Here is a 17,001-nt window from a genome sequence, read left to right as displayed (position 1 = left end):
TGTAAACCTCTACCTGCCTGAAACAGGAACACTAGTGTTTTAAAAGCATTTGAATCTTAAATTTCCAACATCATGAAGTGAAATTTAGGTGGTTTTAGCAGCCATTAAAAACATTTGCACAGTAGTTCATGGATCTTACTACTTCTCAGAACACCTGGACGCTTAGCTATTAAAGTATTAATACATTTATATGTGTTATTCATAGAACGTACGTGAAGCTGCAGAATACTAAAGCTTGATTTAACAGGACAAAGTTCCCAGGTCTCATTCTCCAAAAACATTCTTAATTCTTCAAGACGGGTTCTGAAATACAACAAATGACTACTCTTAATTGGCAGCAAGAGTAAATCAGACAGTAGACAGTTATTTAATTTATGCAGTGAAAAACACCTTCAAAAACTGTATAAAAAGTCATACTTGAAAACAGATATTTAACTCATTCTTTCAACTGACAGACCAACATAAAACTGTGGCTACTAACACAGTGTATGTTTTATGACACTTCTGTAGAAATTCTCAAAGCCTGTCAATCTCCAAAATTTGCAAACAGGTTTTTTTTGTCAAAAACATTAGAAAGTGTAGAAGGACACCTATGATTATGCAGTAATACTGGACCTTTTTTCCGCTATGTAAACTGGAGAAAGCAATATAATATACACAACACTCTAATAGCAGTACAACGCTTCTGTGAGGCCACACAAGATAGATGCTTCTTTCAAACACACTGAAGCCAACAGGTAGCAAAGGGAAGTGGAAAGAACTAATGCTCTACAGACATCCTAACTTTTCAGAGAAGAAAAAAGTTAAATGGCTATTAATCTCCTAAGCTGTATTTTTCTTCATAGCTTAACTTTACCTTGGTACTAATACAGAAAACGCCTTAGGGAAATGTAATCAAGCCATTACATCTCTGCATTGTTTCTGTTACGTTTTTAACCATTAGAGCCTCTGTTCCCCCATAAGCAGAATTACCTTTAATAAAGAAAATCTTTTTGCCACATAACCAGGAACTCATATAGGAAAAGACAGCAATGAGTGCTTACTGAGGTCACATTGCTGTATCTTTTCTTCTTAATATATGGTATATTGTTTTGCTTAACAAGTAGCAGCTGGTAAATTATGCACTGGGTTTCTAATTCGGTAGTAAAATATTCTAGAAATACCACTATTTCAATAACAAACTATAATCACCACTACAATTAAAATTTTCTTGCCTCAACGAGATGAGCAATGTGTTGAATTATGACTACAGTTTGCTGTGTCTATTTAAATTCACCAGTTAAATGCAAATAGACTTCAAGTGCTATTTTCAAGGCACTGAATACCCGTAGCTTGCAGATCTTCTTGCAGTAAAGCCAACAGAAACAACAGATAGAAATGCTGTGAAAATCAGCGTTACAAATTAAAATTATTTGAGAGGAAGACTTAGGAGAAGGAGTCCTGGAAAAGCAAACATTTAAAAGCCACACAGCACCAGTTTTTGTATCATTTCAAAGCTGAAATCCAGGCACTGACAAAGTACTTGAACAAATGCTCTTCATTTTCACCAGCATATAAATCTAGAAAGTAGCACACCTGGAAGGTCTGATGCATTTGTCCTCTGAAAAGGTTTAGTGATCAGACACAGCTTTTTACAAACATATCAGAACAAAAAGTAAATTGCATTCCAAAAATCGGCTTACTGATGTCCTCTGCCAAAAGCCCATTCTGATTTTTTCAAAATAACCAACTTTTACCCAAAAAAGGCTTCACATATGCTCTAGTATTACATAGGTCTTCTATGCTTTTTGAATGACGTGACCAGTTCCTTTGAATGCTTTCTCTATGTTGGCAGTTCTCTAAAACACCACAATGCCCAGGAGGCCACATATGTCAAATTACACAATCAAAGAACTGATTACTCCTGGACTCTAAGCATTTCAGCTCTATGTAGCTTTTATGTACTAATGAATCCTTAAAGGCACTAGCTTTTTTTTTTTTTTTCCCTCTCCAATTAAATACACAAGGGGAGTGAAAGCCACATCAGTTTGATCTGAAAAGGCAAGAAGCTTAAAGCTTTTATATAAATCAACCTGAGGGATATAGCTTGGAGAGAGTTTTTTATATTTTTCCTTCTGAGGGTGAAAACATCAGCCAATTGATCTTCACAATACCCACACAGCATAAAACATGTAAAAAGTATTAAAAGATTCCCATATTTTGAGTCATATCAATAAGTATTTCCTTTTATTTTCACAAGAATTACAAGAAACATTACCTTAACAAAAAACACAAGTTATTTTAAAAAAAGATTATTTCTATACATATTCCATCAATGTTCCTTAACCTTTATTTTACTCATAATTCAGAAATTTAGTCTCTGATTCCCTAAGCTGTTAACAGGTCCTTTAAACATAAGCAAAACCATAACGGTCAGAACGATATTTACTTAACCAAATAAGGTATTAAGTGGTAAGTCAGTGCAGTAAAAGACGGTTACATAGACCAAAACAGCTCTTCTGAATCTAGAGCTGCAAGCTCAGTTTCCAAATCAGTTCATGAAATTCAGTTCAGGGTTCAGAAATGCTTTCAAGAAATAAAGACAGGTGGCATGGCATCTTAATCAACTCATCTCCTGACAAGACATAATGTGCACCTCATTAAGGCTCAAGCTTTTCAGGCAACTGGAATGGAGGTCTTCATCAGATGTCCAGAAAGAAATCTTAGCTACAAACTACAAAAGCTGGAAGAAATTCCAAACCACATACTCAGCTTCTGAATTCAGACCCTTTCTCGTGTTCTCCTGTCATAATTTTCATACTTTATGGATTTCAGGCAAAAAGTCTCAGACCAAATGGGTTTGGATGTATTAGTTGTATGACAGCTCCCATACAACAGAGGACAACAGATAAAGACTGGGAAAGTAAGAGTTTCTTAGAGCAAGGAACGCTGTATTTCTCATAGCCTCCTAGCTTTTTACACCCAGAAAGAAGATAAGTGCTAGATAACTAGAATGAAAGAGTTATCAATCATCCAAGCCAAAACATTTGGGAAATCACGACAACTAAAACAGACAAGTCCTGAAGCTATCATAGCCATATATCATATCTGAGGCCAGAGACTGCCTGCACATGGCAGCACATATGACAGGCCTCAGATATGATAGTAGAGTTGACTGAAACAAGATTAGATACTGCCAATGAAAAAAAAATGAAAATATGACTCAAAAGTATGGACTCAGTTCTAAACATCTCATTTGATATAAGACAAAACTGCATATTGAAAAAAAACATTTCATAGCCACACATGATCAGCTCTTTTTATGTAATGGCATAGAAAAAGAAGTAACAATTTTGCTAGGAAGTATGGACTTCAGAGGCATTCATCCTCAGGATCCCAGGAGACAGCTTAAGAGGCAGCCTGAAAAACTACTGAAATTCTACATAAAAAGATTTTCATCTTTATTTGTCTTGCCTGCTGCAGAACTAGAGTTTTCCACAACCATAGCAGAAGCAAAGGCTTCTCCCCCCTCTCCCTTTCTCCATGGTTCAGAGCCCTATTCTCATCATGAAACATATTCCACTATCTGTCAACCTCAATGCAGAAACATTATGCCGTGGAATTCCTTTGGAAAGCATTTAAAGTTAAACGAAACAAAAATAAATTTCATTAGATTCATCCACTGCACATACAGTAGTCTCACCTGTGGTATGTTTTGAAGTAGTTAACACTTTGTCTTCTGATAGATTCTTGCAAAACTTCAGACTTACTGCCACAAAATTCTTCTCCAACTTGCATCAGTCTACAACAATAAAACAAAGTTTAGAAATATTTATTGATTTATTAATACTGGTGTTCCAACCTGAATTACAACCCTTAATCTTTACCACCAGTGTCGATGCATCTCCATAAAAGCAGAGCACCAATGTTAAGTTTCAAACACTTCACTCATTCCACAAAAATCCATGTGTCATTTCCCTCCAAATCCTATCATAATGTCCCATACACATAGAGACAAAGAGCCATAAGCAAAATGAATGTCTTTTTGAGATCCCATTATGCAGGGCAAGCTGTACAGCTCACAGTCTGAATCCGTCCTTTTATTACCAAAACAGAAGGACATGTTACTGTACACGTTAGCAGTACCACAGTATTTTACTACTCTTGACCAAGAGTCCCTTTAAAAGCTTTTAGAAACATCAAAATTTGTCAGATCTGCACGTCTGAAATCTTAAAGGTGGACAACACTCAAATCATATCGCACTTAAGCCCTACTTGAGCGGCAAAGCAATTTATGCTACCTGTCCCAAGTACATCCTCATAAACTCCCACGTAAAGAAGTGCTCTTCAAACTATCAGTATATAGGAACGAAGTTGGCATCAGAATGTAAATATAAGCCTTAATTAACTGTGCTGTCTTATCAGAGTTCAAGTTTGTGTACATGTATTAAGTGGTCTTATGACCACATCAATATACCTGCTGATAACATCAAGTACAAATATGAAGTCGTCATATTTGAAGTTAGACAGATCTGTTCCCAGAAGATACGTTTTCACTTTCAGTTGAACATCCTACAAAACACAAACAATTTTTTGTATACTTAATACACTAAAGACAAAAAGGTGAAGGCTCAGATGCCGAGCACTATGAGTTCATTAGTGCTTTTTGGTTTGTTTGCACTTATAACTTCTTTTTGAGATTTAGAGTAGAACTCCATTTTTTGTAAAATGAATGATTTCTCATTGACTTTCTAAAATAATGTTATAATCAGTTTCTTTAACACTCTATTAACACAAGGTCACAAAAACAGAGTTCAACCATGTAAAAGGTTTACAGCTTTTTCATCATACATATGGGGTCTCACTGCACATCAAACTGATCCAGCAGTTGTGAAATCAGGCAGGTCCACAAAGACTTCAGGTTCTCCATAGCTATGGTTACACCAGAAACATAAAGCAGTATGACTGTGCTAACAGAGAAAAGCACATGAGAAGAAAATAGATTGTGGGGCAGCACACAGGTTGGGAGAAATGGAATCAGGCTGAAAGTCGTGTTACTATGTTCTAGTATCTTGCCTGAGGTTGTAAGCATAGCGACCAAATAGTAACTGAGTCATGGAAATTATATTTCCATGGTTTTGATATATTTAGCTCAAAACAAATCACTTAAGAAACAGTCCCTGGAGAGATTCTTTTAAGATGAGTATAAATATAACTGTAATTAATACTGGGGGGTGGGGTGGGTGTGTGGTGATAAATATTTAGGAAAAAAATCAAAACATATACCTGCCATATTCTTGAAAGCCCATGTTCCAATTTCTTCTTTACATAGCTGCGGTCAAAACTGTTCTCTTCAGTTCCAATCACATTGCTGCCATCTGAAACTGAACGTGAAAGGTATTGTAGATATTTCCAAAAGCCTTGAAATGTATCCTAGTTTTCTATCCATAATGAAATTTCTGCCTTAGTCATTATCATATTATCCATTATGCAAACTCCAGAAGAGCTCCATTGCTCTAAACTTTTGAAAGGAAATGAATTAAGTACATAAATATTATATTCTAGTCCAGACCACGAGAGCTTCTGATTGCTTTTATGTAAGCAAGATACCCCGTTCAATAAAAATTAAAAAAAAAAAAAAAAAGACAGTAACAGAAACTGGTATTTCAAATACAAAAGATAAAGCTGAATGCTGAAGTGAGCACTGCTTATTCTCTACAACAAGATTCTCTAAGATATTCCATCTTTGTAGACAAGAATCATGAACTTAAAAATTTCAGAAGCAAGATTTTTAACTTTCTGCCCCAGTAAATTCTGTCTGCAACTCTGAGGAAAAATACTGAAACTTTTTCCATGAACTATGCAAACAATATAGCATGCTCTTTGTTTTTTTTCCCTCTCTCATACTAATATACGCTTATGCATGAAATACTGTCAATCATATAATCAGGTGTCTTTCATTCTTCCAAATTATTTTATTTGATAAGTCTGGGAACTGGCAACTAATGAGAAACTATTGATAACAAATTGGAACATGCTGTAGGGAGAGGTAAGGGGGAAAGAAAGAAAAAAAATTTGGTGAACTTGGGTTAACAAAAATAGTTCTATGCTTTTATGGCAATTTGAGTGTATCATTAGCTCCCTCCCCAAAACTGTTCCCATTCCTCTTGTCGGAAGTTAGCTTAAGCGTCTAGATACATAGCTGTATTTGCCTTTTTTCATCATGTAAATACTCAAAAGGATGCAGAGAGTTCATGTGAAGGTGCATTTAGTTATGAAAAAGGAATCTTTGTTTTTATATTGTCCCAAAATAATTCTGGGGCCTACAGTACAAGAAAGACATGGAACTGTTAGAGCGGGTCCAGAGGAGGCCACAACAACGGTCAGAGGGCTGGAACCCCTCTCCTATGAAGAAAGGCTGAGAGAGTTGGTGTTTTTCAGCCTGGAGAAGGGAAGGCTCCGGGGGAGACCTGATTGCAGCCTTTCAGTATATAAAGGGGGATCATAAGAAAGATGGAGACAGACTTTTTAGCAGGGCCTGTAGTGACAGGACAAGGGGAAGTGGTTTTAAACTGAAAGAGGGTAGATTTAGATCGGACATAGGGAAGGATTTTTTTTACTGTGAGGGTGGCAAGATGGTGGAACAGGTTAACAGGCTGCCCAGAGAAGTTGTGGATGCCCCATCATTGGAAGTGTTCAAGGTCAGGTTGGATGGGGCTTTGAGCAACCTGCCCTAGTGAAAGATGTCCCTGCCTATGGCAGGGGGATTGGACTAGATCATCTTTGAAGGTCCCTTCCAAACCAAACCGTTCTGTGATTCAATTCTAAAACCTTCATTCCCACAGCACTGGATCACTTTCCAAAAAAGCACTGTAATGCACGGTAAACTTCTCCTGTATGTGGCGTTCCCTCTCCCCATGGAGGAAATATATTTTATTTCCATTTTAAAAAAGAGAAGGTAATATTTTATATGTAAGTTTGTGAGCGTACAGCTGTGGTTACACTTGCAGTCTGTGATGGCACAGTGTCGTGCAATTTGCTTCACAGCCTACGACTGACCACAGGAAAGCTCTGTCTTAGCCAGACTATACATACAAACTTTCCCCATGATAAGAAAACTCTGCTGTTCCTGATACGGAGAAAAACTATGCATGTCCTTTAAAGCCCAAACCATTTAGTGATTTGACATGAAAGATAATAATTCACATAAAATATTACACTGGAATATTATGAAGCGTACAGCCCTCCTTCCACCCCATTATTGAAGGGGCTGCACACACAGAAGAATTAAGATTGCCTGTAGTACCCCAGCATTGCCATGCAGCTCAGACCTGTCTTTCCATCTTTTCTGCAACCTCCAGCTAGTTTTCAGTACTTGGAGAAGACTATTCAATCCCTTGCTCCTGGCCCAGCTAGTCTCATCTACCTCCACACACAGGCTCCTATCTCAAAGCTATTTCTTTCCCCAATTCCAGCATTTCCTCTCAAAAACCTCCACCTAGCCCTAAGCCATCATTTTGCACGCGTATCAGGCAGTCTCATCTCTGTCGCCTTGGCTTCACAGGAACAGGCAGCACAAAGCCCACAACCCAGAGAGGGAACTGCGGGGGGTGGGGGGAAGTAAGTTTCTTAGGATATCATGGGACAGTCCCTATCTGTAACTTGGGCCTACCGGGAGAGAAACAGGACATGTCTAACAGACTAGGGCATGTCTAATGTCCTTGACTTAGATTACATTCTTGAAAGATGGACTCTTTTTTTAACCTGTGGGACTTAATGACCAGGTAGATACATCACTGCTATAATGCAAACAGGAAGGTAAAGGAAAGAGTAGAACACTTAACAGCTCCTGAACAACTGGCACTAGTGTCTTGGCCAGCCCTAACTTGTGGAACACATTATTGGGGGGTGGAGGGAAGGAAAAAAAAGTATTTCTAGCCTCACCAAGGAATCTGAGAGCGATCCAAGGCCACGGACTGAACTGCCTCAGTGGGATTACACACAGTTTCCACCCAGGGAGACATCACTAAGGCTGTGAAGCACGTTCAGCTGTTAAACTGCATGATGCTGCCAGACAGCTCAGGTGCAGCTCCATCAGCTTTTCATTCATGAGCTGATCTCATCAATGCAGGGACAGGATTTTACACGGTCATTCAAAACTAGCAAGGACAAAAACGCCACCTGCATACTGAATCCCTGCCACAGTAGTGCTCCTTAGATGGTAACATGCTACCAGGACCACAGTGAGAGCTACTCCTGACTGACCTTTGCAGTTCTTCATTACTAGGCTTCATGGCTTTTTCCAGAAAGCCTCCTGGATTAATTTCACTTTCCTCAGAGACAGTAGCAATATTTCATGTCTAATTTTGCTGTCTAATGTAGAAGAGTCCAGAACCATAAAGAACCTACATCTGCACTCCATTTGCCAGCGCCAAGAATTTTTTTTGTCAACAAGAGTGCTCTTTCCATGTCAAGCCTTGCCCTGAATCCAGACCATGCAGTCTAGATGAATATTGTGTAAATACCATGAGCACTTACTAATGAGCCCAGTAAGGAATGGGAGGCTGGATACAAGACTTTAATCAACCTTTTCAGATGCGTGCAGAACAGCCCTCCGCAGCATCATCTGGACTACTGTGTATTTAAGAGGAGGAAGGAAAGGGTCATCCACGGAACAAGAATGGTTATGACTGGTATCAGATACTGAGAAATGAACTAAACCAAAAAACAAAAGAGCACAGCAGAGTCTGACCATGTTCTGACCATATGTTCTTCAGATCATCCGGTGCTCACTGTCAAGTGAGCAGAGTTTCCTTCTGTAACAATCACTAATCCTAATTAGCACTTACCAGTGTCTCATACCCCCAGCCCTAGGCCAGACTCTCTGTAAGTAGACAAACATGATATGCATCTTCACTCTCCCCATCATCCCTCTGTTTTCTGCTTTGAACTTTTTCAAAGTATGTTTCTCAGAACAAGAACTATTTGCATTTCCCATGTAAATAGAAGAAATAAAATTTATTCTAAATATACAGAATATATTACCTATTATATGAATGCTTATATAATATATAAGCATGATAGGAACAACAAAAATATGAAGCCTTCAGCACCTGTAGCTCCATTTAAATTACTAAATGTGGGGAATATGGTTACTGAGAAGGATGCTGGCCTTGCTTAATTTCTTTCAAGTGGAGCTATTTGGCATGTCTGGACATGTTATTAAAATATGATCTTTATCAAACTCTGAGGGAGCTTCATCTGCAAGTTAGGGATTATGATTGTGAACATATGAACACTACCAAGAAGAATCTTCAACCCAGTTAAGCTAGTATTAGTCTGCCCATGAGGCTAGACATCAAGAATACAGAACCAGTACAATACTGTATGCAACCAGAATGTAAAATCTCTAGTACTTTCAATTCAGTAACTCTTCCTCACAACTGAAAACATAATAAAATATATTCTGGAATTCAGGCTTATATTAAAGATAGATATTCCTTTCTTCCAAGGCTGCAAAGCTGTGTTCAACTCTTTCCTGTTTAAAGTCATTGAGACTGCTTTTACAAGTAGACTGAGAATTTACCCTAATTACTCAAAATCAGAAGATAAAAGCCTGCTTGATGTGAAAACAAGACTCAAACATAATTCCATACTATATCTACTGTGGCAGAGCACTCAGAGATAATTTTCCTTATGAAAGAAAAATCATAAAACAAATATTAGGTACTGTATACATAAATTATAACTTAGTAACTGTACCTAAATATGCTCCTCTTCTCCTGAAAGCAATAATTCTGACAAATGCATTTTCAAAAGTGATTTCTCATGGAAGACTAAACAAAATAAAAAGAAAGAATAACCCAACTAGAGAAACACTAAGCGGATTTATCCTTTCTCTGACTATATGAGTAAACAAACCCAGCTATCTTGGTCACAGCACGCTCTTTAGAAGATTCCGCAACCTCCTCTCTTCTACACTTCTGCAGAGCGAAGCCAAGCCTAAACAAGTCAGTATCTTTGACCTATTCTCAAGATTAAGACCATAGTCCTCGTCCTCATGAACTGCCATTTATGAAGGAATGGTTGGACAGAGTCATATGAATGCTATTGTTCAATAAAAATCCATGCAATATTCTCTCTGGCGATCTCCCAGTGCTCCTGGTTTATGGCCAGTCATGCTAAGAGGTCTTGTTTCCAGGCTTTTAGTGAACTGTACTGCAGCTAATTTCACACATACAAACGTATGAATTTAGGATCGTTTCCTTGAAAATCAAGGACTGGACAAAGCATTTACACCTTTTGCTTTGAAGAATTTGGAACAGCTAGCAGAATACATAAATATTCATAATTTCACATAAAAGTAAGAATGAGAAGCATCCAGGAGCTACTCTTCTAGATGCCTGATTTAAATACAGTAATTTTTCAGATGCTCAGTATTTCTCCAAAATTCGTAAAGGCAGCCTTCAGTCATAACAAAAGGGTTTTGTTTAATCCTCCCTGGGGGCGGGGGGAACGATAACCACAAGAAATTAATCAAATCACTCCTCTAGCTTCATTCTTTGAATACCAAGCAGGTCTTGCACAGAATTTACGCAGTATTATAAATTGAATGTTTTGAAAAATAAAATGATTGAAATTAAATTTACATCTTACATAATTTTCTTCTTGCTTTTCATTGAATCTATTACAGCACTACAGTTGTTACCAACTTTTACAGCTAGGATTGCGCTTGTGAAATCAGGAGTTTGAATGCCATAGGGATCATTTTACTGCTCAGTTTCAGTTCTTCTGTTAAAGTAGTGTCTCAAGAATACAGGTGAATTACATCAACATCACAGTGAATTTTACACTATGTGAAAACCCAGCTGAACCAGACAGGACCTCGCACAAACCAATGTGACTTTGAAGTTCACTTTGCTTTGAGCAGGAAAGACAAAATGACCTACACACGTCCCTTTAAAACTAATTTTTTTCTTTGATTCTACACTACAAACACAAACAATGCTTTGACCATTACCAACAGTGTAATGGAAAATTTTCAAGTAAGCAGTCTATTTTCAGGGATGAAAACCTGTATCACAGCAATTTGCTGTTTACTGTACAACCAACAAAATCACAGAATAAGTAGCAGTTCATTAAATATGACATAGAACTCATTTCATGCTATGGAGTTGATATTTTTAGTTCAATAATTTTATCCTCAGTACAATTAAACCAGTCCTACATATGAACACTTAATTCTACCTTTCCAACAGTAAATTAGAGCAATTAGTTAAGGGTTATTATTGATGATTCATAGAACTATCAATACCATGCATTTCACTATGATTCACTGCAACTCTGTTATAACACTTCAGCAAACTAAAGCTCACCAGCATCTCCTGTTTCGTGAAAGGTACTAAAATATGTCACGTTTTAAAAATTTTTAGGATTGCATTTATATCTAGAGATAATTATGTTTCCATTTAGTTTATTCCAAGTAAGAGGTTTTTTTAATTGATTTTAAAAAAGTAATCCCCAAAGACCAGTCCACACTATAACTGAAAGAACAACTGCAAATTCTGAGCTCAATTCTAGGGGAAAAAAAAAAAAAATAAAAAAGCCTCAGTCTCAAAGAGTAATTCCTATAAATGTTCCAAACAAAAAATCCCCTGTTGTGAAAGTATTTTCTATCCCATTTTGCTCTTCAAACTAGACTACTTTAACTACTTTACAAATAAGCAGACTATTTAACGATATAAAGCAAACACACCTCTTTCCTCAGAAATGCTGAAGGGTAATTATTTACAGGTTATGCAAAGTACATTTTAACATCTGTAACAGGCATTAATAATCACAAATATGTGACACATGATCTAGATGAAGTGCAACCCCCTGTCCATAATCCATGCAGGTCGTCTTTTGGATAAGCTTCACTACTAAAACAGAAAGAGCTATGTAATTCATGTCTTCTACATCTAGCTTCTCACTTCTGCAGCTGAGTTTGTGCCCTAAGATCAAGAGTGCCTTGACCCATTTAAGGTACTTTGTAAGACTGCTGACATTAACTGGCACAACAGGAGAAAAATGCTGGGACAGCTTTGAGTTCTCAAAATTATAAAAGCCAGATACACATACAGTTAAGACTGCTCCTTCTATTGCTCCAGTCTATGGGGTTTAACTGAGGGAACAATTTTAGCATAATCTCCTGAACTGCCTCCTTGGTTCCTGCTGACATACCTGCCCTTTCTACAGGAATTTCACTCTTTGGCTTTAGCACATATCACAGTTACTAAATCAATAAATATGGAATGAGACTTCCATGTACAGGTTTAATAATTACCACAGCATGAGCAATGTCTCTAGAAAACACAGACATTTGGTAGATATTTATAGTCCCTCTGAAATTAAATTATACTTGTGAAATTCCCTTTTGTGTGCTTTATCGTTGCTAAGGTATTTGAAAAAGTGATTCAGTAGCTCAAATATATTCTAGTTGTACATTACAGCTAAGCCCTAATGTCTCCAGAAATTTAAAAACTGAGTGACAGAAGATTTAGTGGATTAGTAGTAAACATACCAGAACACTCTGGCACGCGTTTAAAAAGCAACACATTTTAAATTACTCATGTGACTGAATATACCACGTTATTAGGCTTAATGGTTCCTTTAAAAGGTTTTCCAGTGCAAATGATTTTCTTCAGGATATCACAAGTAACCACACGAAGGGGAACTATTTTTAAAATTACATCTGGAGCTGAGCAAGTAGTCTACTGTGATAATGTTACCATGCAATACACTCTTTATGACACGTGTTTTATTTGACACATGCAAAGATCACACCAAAATGAAAACAAGAGAAGGAAATGTAATTATCTGAAGGTATTTTAAATTTAACTGTAATTATTATTGAGAATGGGCAATTCACTCAAAAATTCAGACTTTTTCTTCACATGGTGCATCTCCAAATTAAATATTTAAACTCTGAATTTTAATTGATATACTTATAAAAACTTTCATCTGAAATAATTTTCAACAAATCCACTTTTCTTTAATTTTTTTTTTAAGATTCCACACAATATGGAAAGGACACTCCGAAGAAAATATTTTCATTAATTTTTCAAATTTAAAGTAGGAAGACAATGTTAATTAGCATAAATTTCATTCTTTTTAAGACTTAGAATCTGTAATAAGTCTAACTTTTGATTTCCAAATGTATGAAGCACACTGTTCCAAGACCTGTTCTTTACTTCTATTTCCAATTTTTGTTTCCCTTTCTTCTCATCATCTAACATAAAGGATACAAGTTTTATGCAAATCAGGCAAGGAAGAATAACTTTAGCAGCAATCCTACAATCCTTGCCCTTTGACAGAAGACTCCTTTTTCAGTAAGAAATGAGCAATCCTACCCGATTCAAACAAACAGGAGTTTTGCATAAATCTTAATACTGTAAATTTCATGCTCTGCCCTCTGCCAAACACAAGTGTCTTGGGTTAGCGGAGAAATAAAGTCTGTCTTCAGACATTTTATATTAATTTAGAATACATCCAGCAAAATGTACTTAGGAGGACTTAGACAAGAGATGAAGGTTTTGTGCTTCTGTCCTAAAAAATATAAACTGAAACAACAATAAAAGAAAACCAAAATTATACATTAAGGTGAAGTGTTTGCCTTTTCTTGTGAGGTTATCAAGGAAATTGTGACCATATCTTATGATGGATTTACTAGTATAGATGACATACAACATTCAGGAAATTGGATTTCATGAAAATCACAGCAACAGATTTAAAACAGATTAATTCCTTATTGTTTCAGTCACCTTTCCTAGTATGCAATCCAGTATCCCAATCTACCAAGCTTAATATGCAGTGAAAATTTCAACATTGACCAAAAAATCTGCAATTTCAAATTGGTCCTATATTAGAGGGAAAAATCCTCAAGATTTTGTAGTCATCTACCACAGCTGACTTCCAACTCAACAATAAGCACTCTCTGAAATACAACTGTTTATATCTGTAATAACAGCACATACACATATTCATTAAAAAATTAATCTTATACTGAAGACTACAAAAATCCAGTGAGTATTTAAGTCCTTACTGCACACTATAAGCAATAACGCTGAAGGCACTGAGTCAAGACCACAAAGATACCGACACACAAATTAACAACTTGAGCATAAGAAAAGTTATTTCCAAATATCAGAAGTTTTGTTTCCAGAACAGTTTCTTACCAGAAGACACAGCTGCAGCCTCATCTTGGTCATGATTCTCATGCCACTGCATCGTTCGGTAGTAACTGAGCATGACTTCCCAGAGGGCTTTGCAGAGATCAGCAAGGCATGGAATGTAGCTGTCTGATGTAATATGCTACAGAAAACAAAATAATATTGTGAAACTTAACAATTGTGTTCCTTTTTTGCAGAGGCAAAACAAACGACACAAAACCCTCCATATTCATACAGCTGAGGTGCTTGATGTATATCAGTTTCCTTTTCAAAAGTATTTGAGAGCCAATGAATGCCTGATTTTAGTCAACTAATCAAATACTGCCTACAAGTGCAAAGTTTATTTGTTAGACCTTTTTTTTTTTTTCAATGAGCCCATATATTAACTACCTCTTACATTTATGGAGCAGCAGGTAGATACAGAAGTAAAGTCACACAGTCTAATGGTCAGCACATCTCACCACCAAAGAGGGATGCAGCCACCCCTGTGACGTGCAGACACTGCGTCAGTTCAATGACACACATACTTGTACTTCAGTAGTACACAGAAGCCATCCTGGCTGATGTCCCATTGGACTGAATGCTGTATAAAGTAGTTTAAAAACAAACAAACAGACTTAGATGGCAGCTGTCCTACTTCCCCGATCCACCCTGCTCTAAAGAGCCATTATGATTTAAGATATTCATTAGGCGAAGAGTATCAATTTTATCAGAGAGATAGATATGCAGTAGAAATATCCAAGATGAGATTGTCAGGTAAAGGGATGAATTTGAGAAGGGGTCTTGCTGGCTAAAGAAAAGGCTGTAAAATACATTGCTTGTCTGAGTGGCAATAAGTCACCCTCCTCTCACTTGCTGTGAAGAAGCACAGTCTCACAGCTTATAAACAAGGAGAAAGTCCATCTGCACAAATGTGATTTCAATTACATTATTATTTAAAGGTTCTCAGAGAAGTCTGGAAATTAGCACTTCAAGCTAACACTGTTGTAAAAAACAGTTCATACTTTCCCACTGCTACTTCAGTTTCCACAGCTGATTTCCGCAATGCTAGTTAGCTTTTACGTGGATACTGCATGCTAACCCAAAAACGTATATCCAAGGTGATATAAAGGCCTTGGCATTACAGTTGCAACAAAACTCTTCAAATATAGTAACAGCTTCTGCAACAGTGATGTCAACATAACCATAGAAGTATAAAGAAAAAAAAAAAAATCAGAAGAAAAGTGCATTAGAAACTAAGAAACAAAACCAAAAACACCTTCTGAAGACTTAAAGCAGAAGTACAAAAGGGCTGCAGTCTGGAGAAGAGAGATCAGGGTTTGCTGGCTTTCTTCAACTAGAATTCATCTCAGTGAAGTGCAAATACAACCTATCTGGAGCCTTGCTCATTCTGTTCATTAATACTTATGCCAATTACTCCCAGTAAATTAATTTTATTAATCCACTTTCACTCATATGAAGGCTCTCATTATGTAAGCCTTTTAAGTCAAAGGGGCACCTCTTCACAATGAAATGGTTTTCAACGCAGATGAGTTGTTTACTAGTTGAAGCTACACAATCCCAGGAGATCCGAGAAGTGAAAGAGCAGGAAGTGGATCAGAATATGAACTTTAATCTCCTTGTGACTGTACTTTGATTTAATAAATTGCAACTGATGGGGTGGGTCCTTGAGTTGATGCAGTATGATGAGGGCTTAGTCTGTGACTGAAACAAAGAACATTCAAGACAGAAACATAATTTCAAGTTTTAAATCAATGTTACAGCCACCTAAAATATCTCACACTCTCTCCCCACCACCAAAGTTTAAGAAAATTTCTCAGGGTGTAACTGTAAGATCACAAGGGAAAGAATTAAAGAGTGAAATAAAAATACTATTCAAAATACAGCAATTGATTCTAGTAACATTTAAAAAAAACCTACCAAATATACACATGCAAGAAACTGTGTCTAAAATCTATAACAGAGGAAAATACATGGCTATGCCCAGTCCATGATCTGCCTATGATCGGGCTTTTGCATCTCAGTATTACAGCTGTCCCTTATCTTGATACTGGAAGTGCAATGAATATGACACAAAGTTAGGAGTAATGGGAAGACTCTAATTAAGTTAATATCTTTACAAGAATCCTTACTGAAATGGAGTATTACAGAAATTGTGCATCCTGCCAAAACACACTGAAATAAAGTTCAAAGCTAATAGTGATTCCCGTAACTAGCATATTACACTGAAGACCTAGGATTTTTGAAATCTTGATATCCTGTTTGTATCCTACAGCTTACTTCCTTACATTTATTTAGATGGTGTGTACACCAACTCCAAAGTGCTAAGATTTAGTGAAGTCAAAACCAGCATTAAGTTGTGAATAACCGATCTCTCAAGTAGCCTATGAGTTGTACTAAGAAACTGCAGTAGCGGCAGGGTTATTTTAATAACTGAGTCCCTACTTACATAAGGTACACTTACAACAGTGGAAAAATTCAGGTTAAAAAAACATACATATATGTAAGAATTACATACTGTACAGAGGTCTTTGTACTGTAACTTCTGAAACTTGGTGTCTGTGTTTCCTGCACACAGCTCCACATATCCAAGGACTACTTGAAACACAGTGTTGTGAATGGCTTGAGTGAAATGCATATGTAACTGGTCCATTGCTGTCTGAAAGAAAAGGAATAACATAAAATCAAATAGCAAAATTCAATTTGTCATATGCCATAGTCTTTTAATATAAGTCTTTTTCAGTACTGAACACAGGAGATTGCAAGCATGGCCTCCAATCTTCATTTCAAAAATACCTAACACAGGACTTGG

General features: G+C 36.8%; 1 protein-coding gene across 4 annotated transcripts in view; it reads right to left on the bottom strand.

Annotated features, from left to right (window-relative positions):
• VPS50 (VPS50 subunit of EARP/GARPII complex) overlaps positions 1-17,001 on the bottom strand; it is a 96,642-nt gene that overhangs the window by 45,236 nt on the left and 34,405 nt on the right. For all 4 annotated transcript variants that reach the window (XM_075728185.1, XM_075728184.1, XM_075728186.1 and 1 more), the window contains 6 exons: positions 16,708-16,848; positions 14,196-14,331; positions 5,266-5,363; positions 4,457-4,551; positions 3,683-3,781; positions 213-303 (listed from right to left, as the gene is read on the bottom strand). In XM_075728185.1, the coding sequence (XP_075584300.1) occupies positions 213-303; positions 3,683-3,781; positions 4,457-4,551; positions 5,266-5,363; positions 14,196-14,331; positions 16,708-16,848 (660 nt within the window). The remainder of the gene's footprint in view (positions 1-212; positions 304-3,682; positions 3,782-4,456; positions 4,552-5,265; positions 5,364-14,195; positions 14,332-16,707; positions 16,849-17,001) is intronic.

Source organism: Pelecanus crispus, chromosome 2 (assembly GCF_030463565.1).
Source record: "Pelecanus crispus isolate bPelCri1 chromosome 2, bPelCri1.pri, whole genome shotgun sequence".
NCBI lineage: Eukaryota > Metazoa > Chordata > Aves > Pelecaniformes > Pelecanidae > Pelecanus > Pelecanus crispus.
This window is presented reverse-complemented; position numbering and strand designations above follow the sequence as displayed.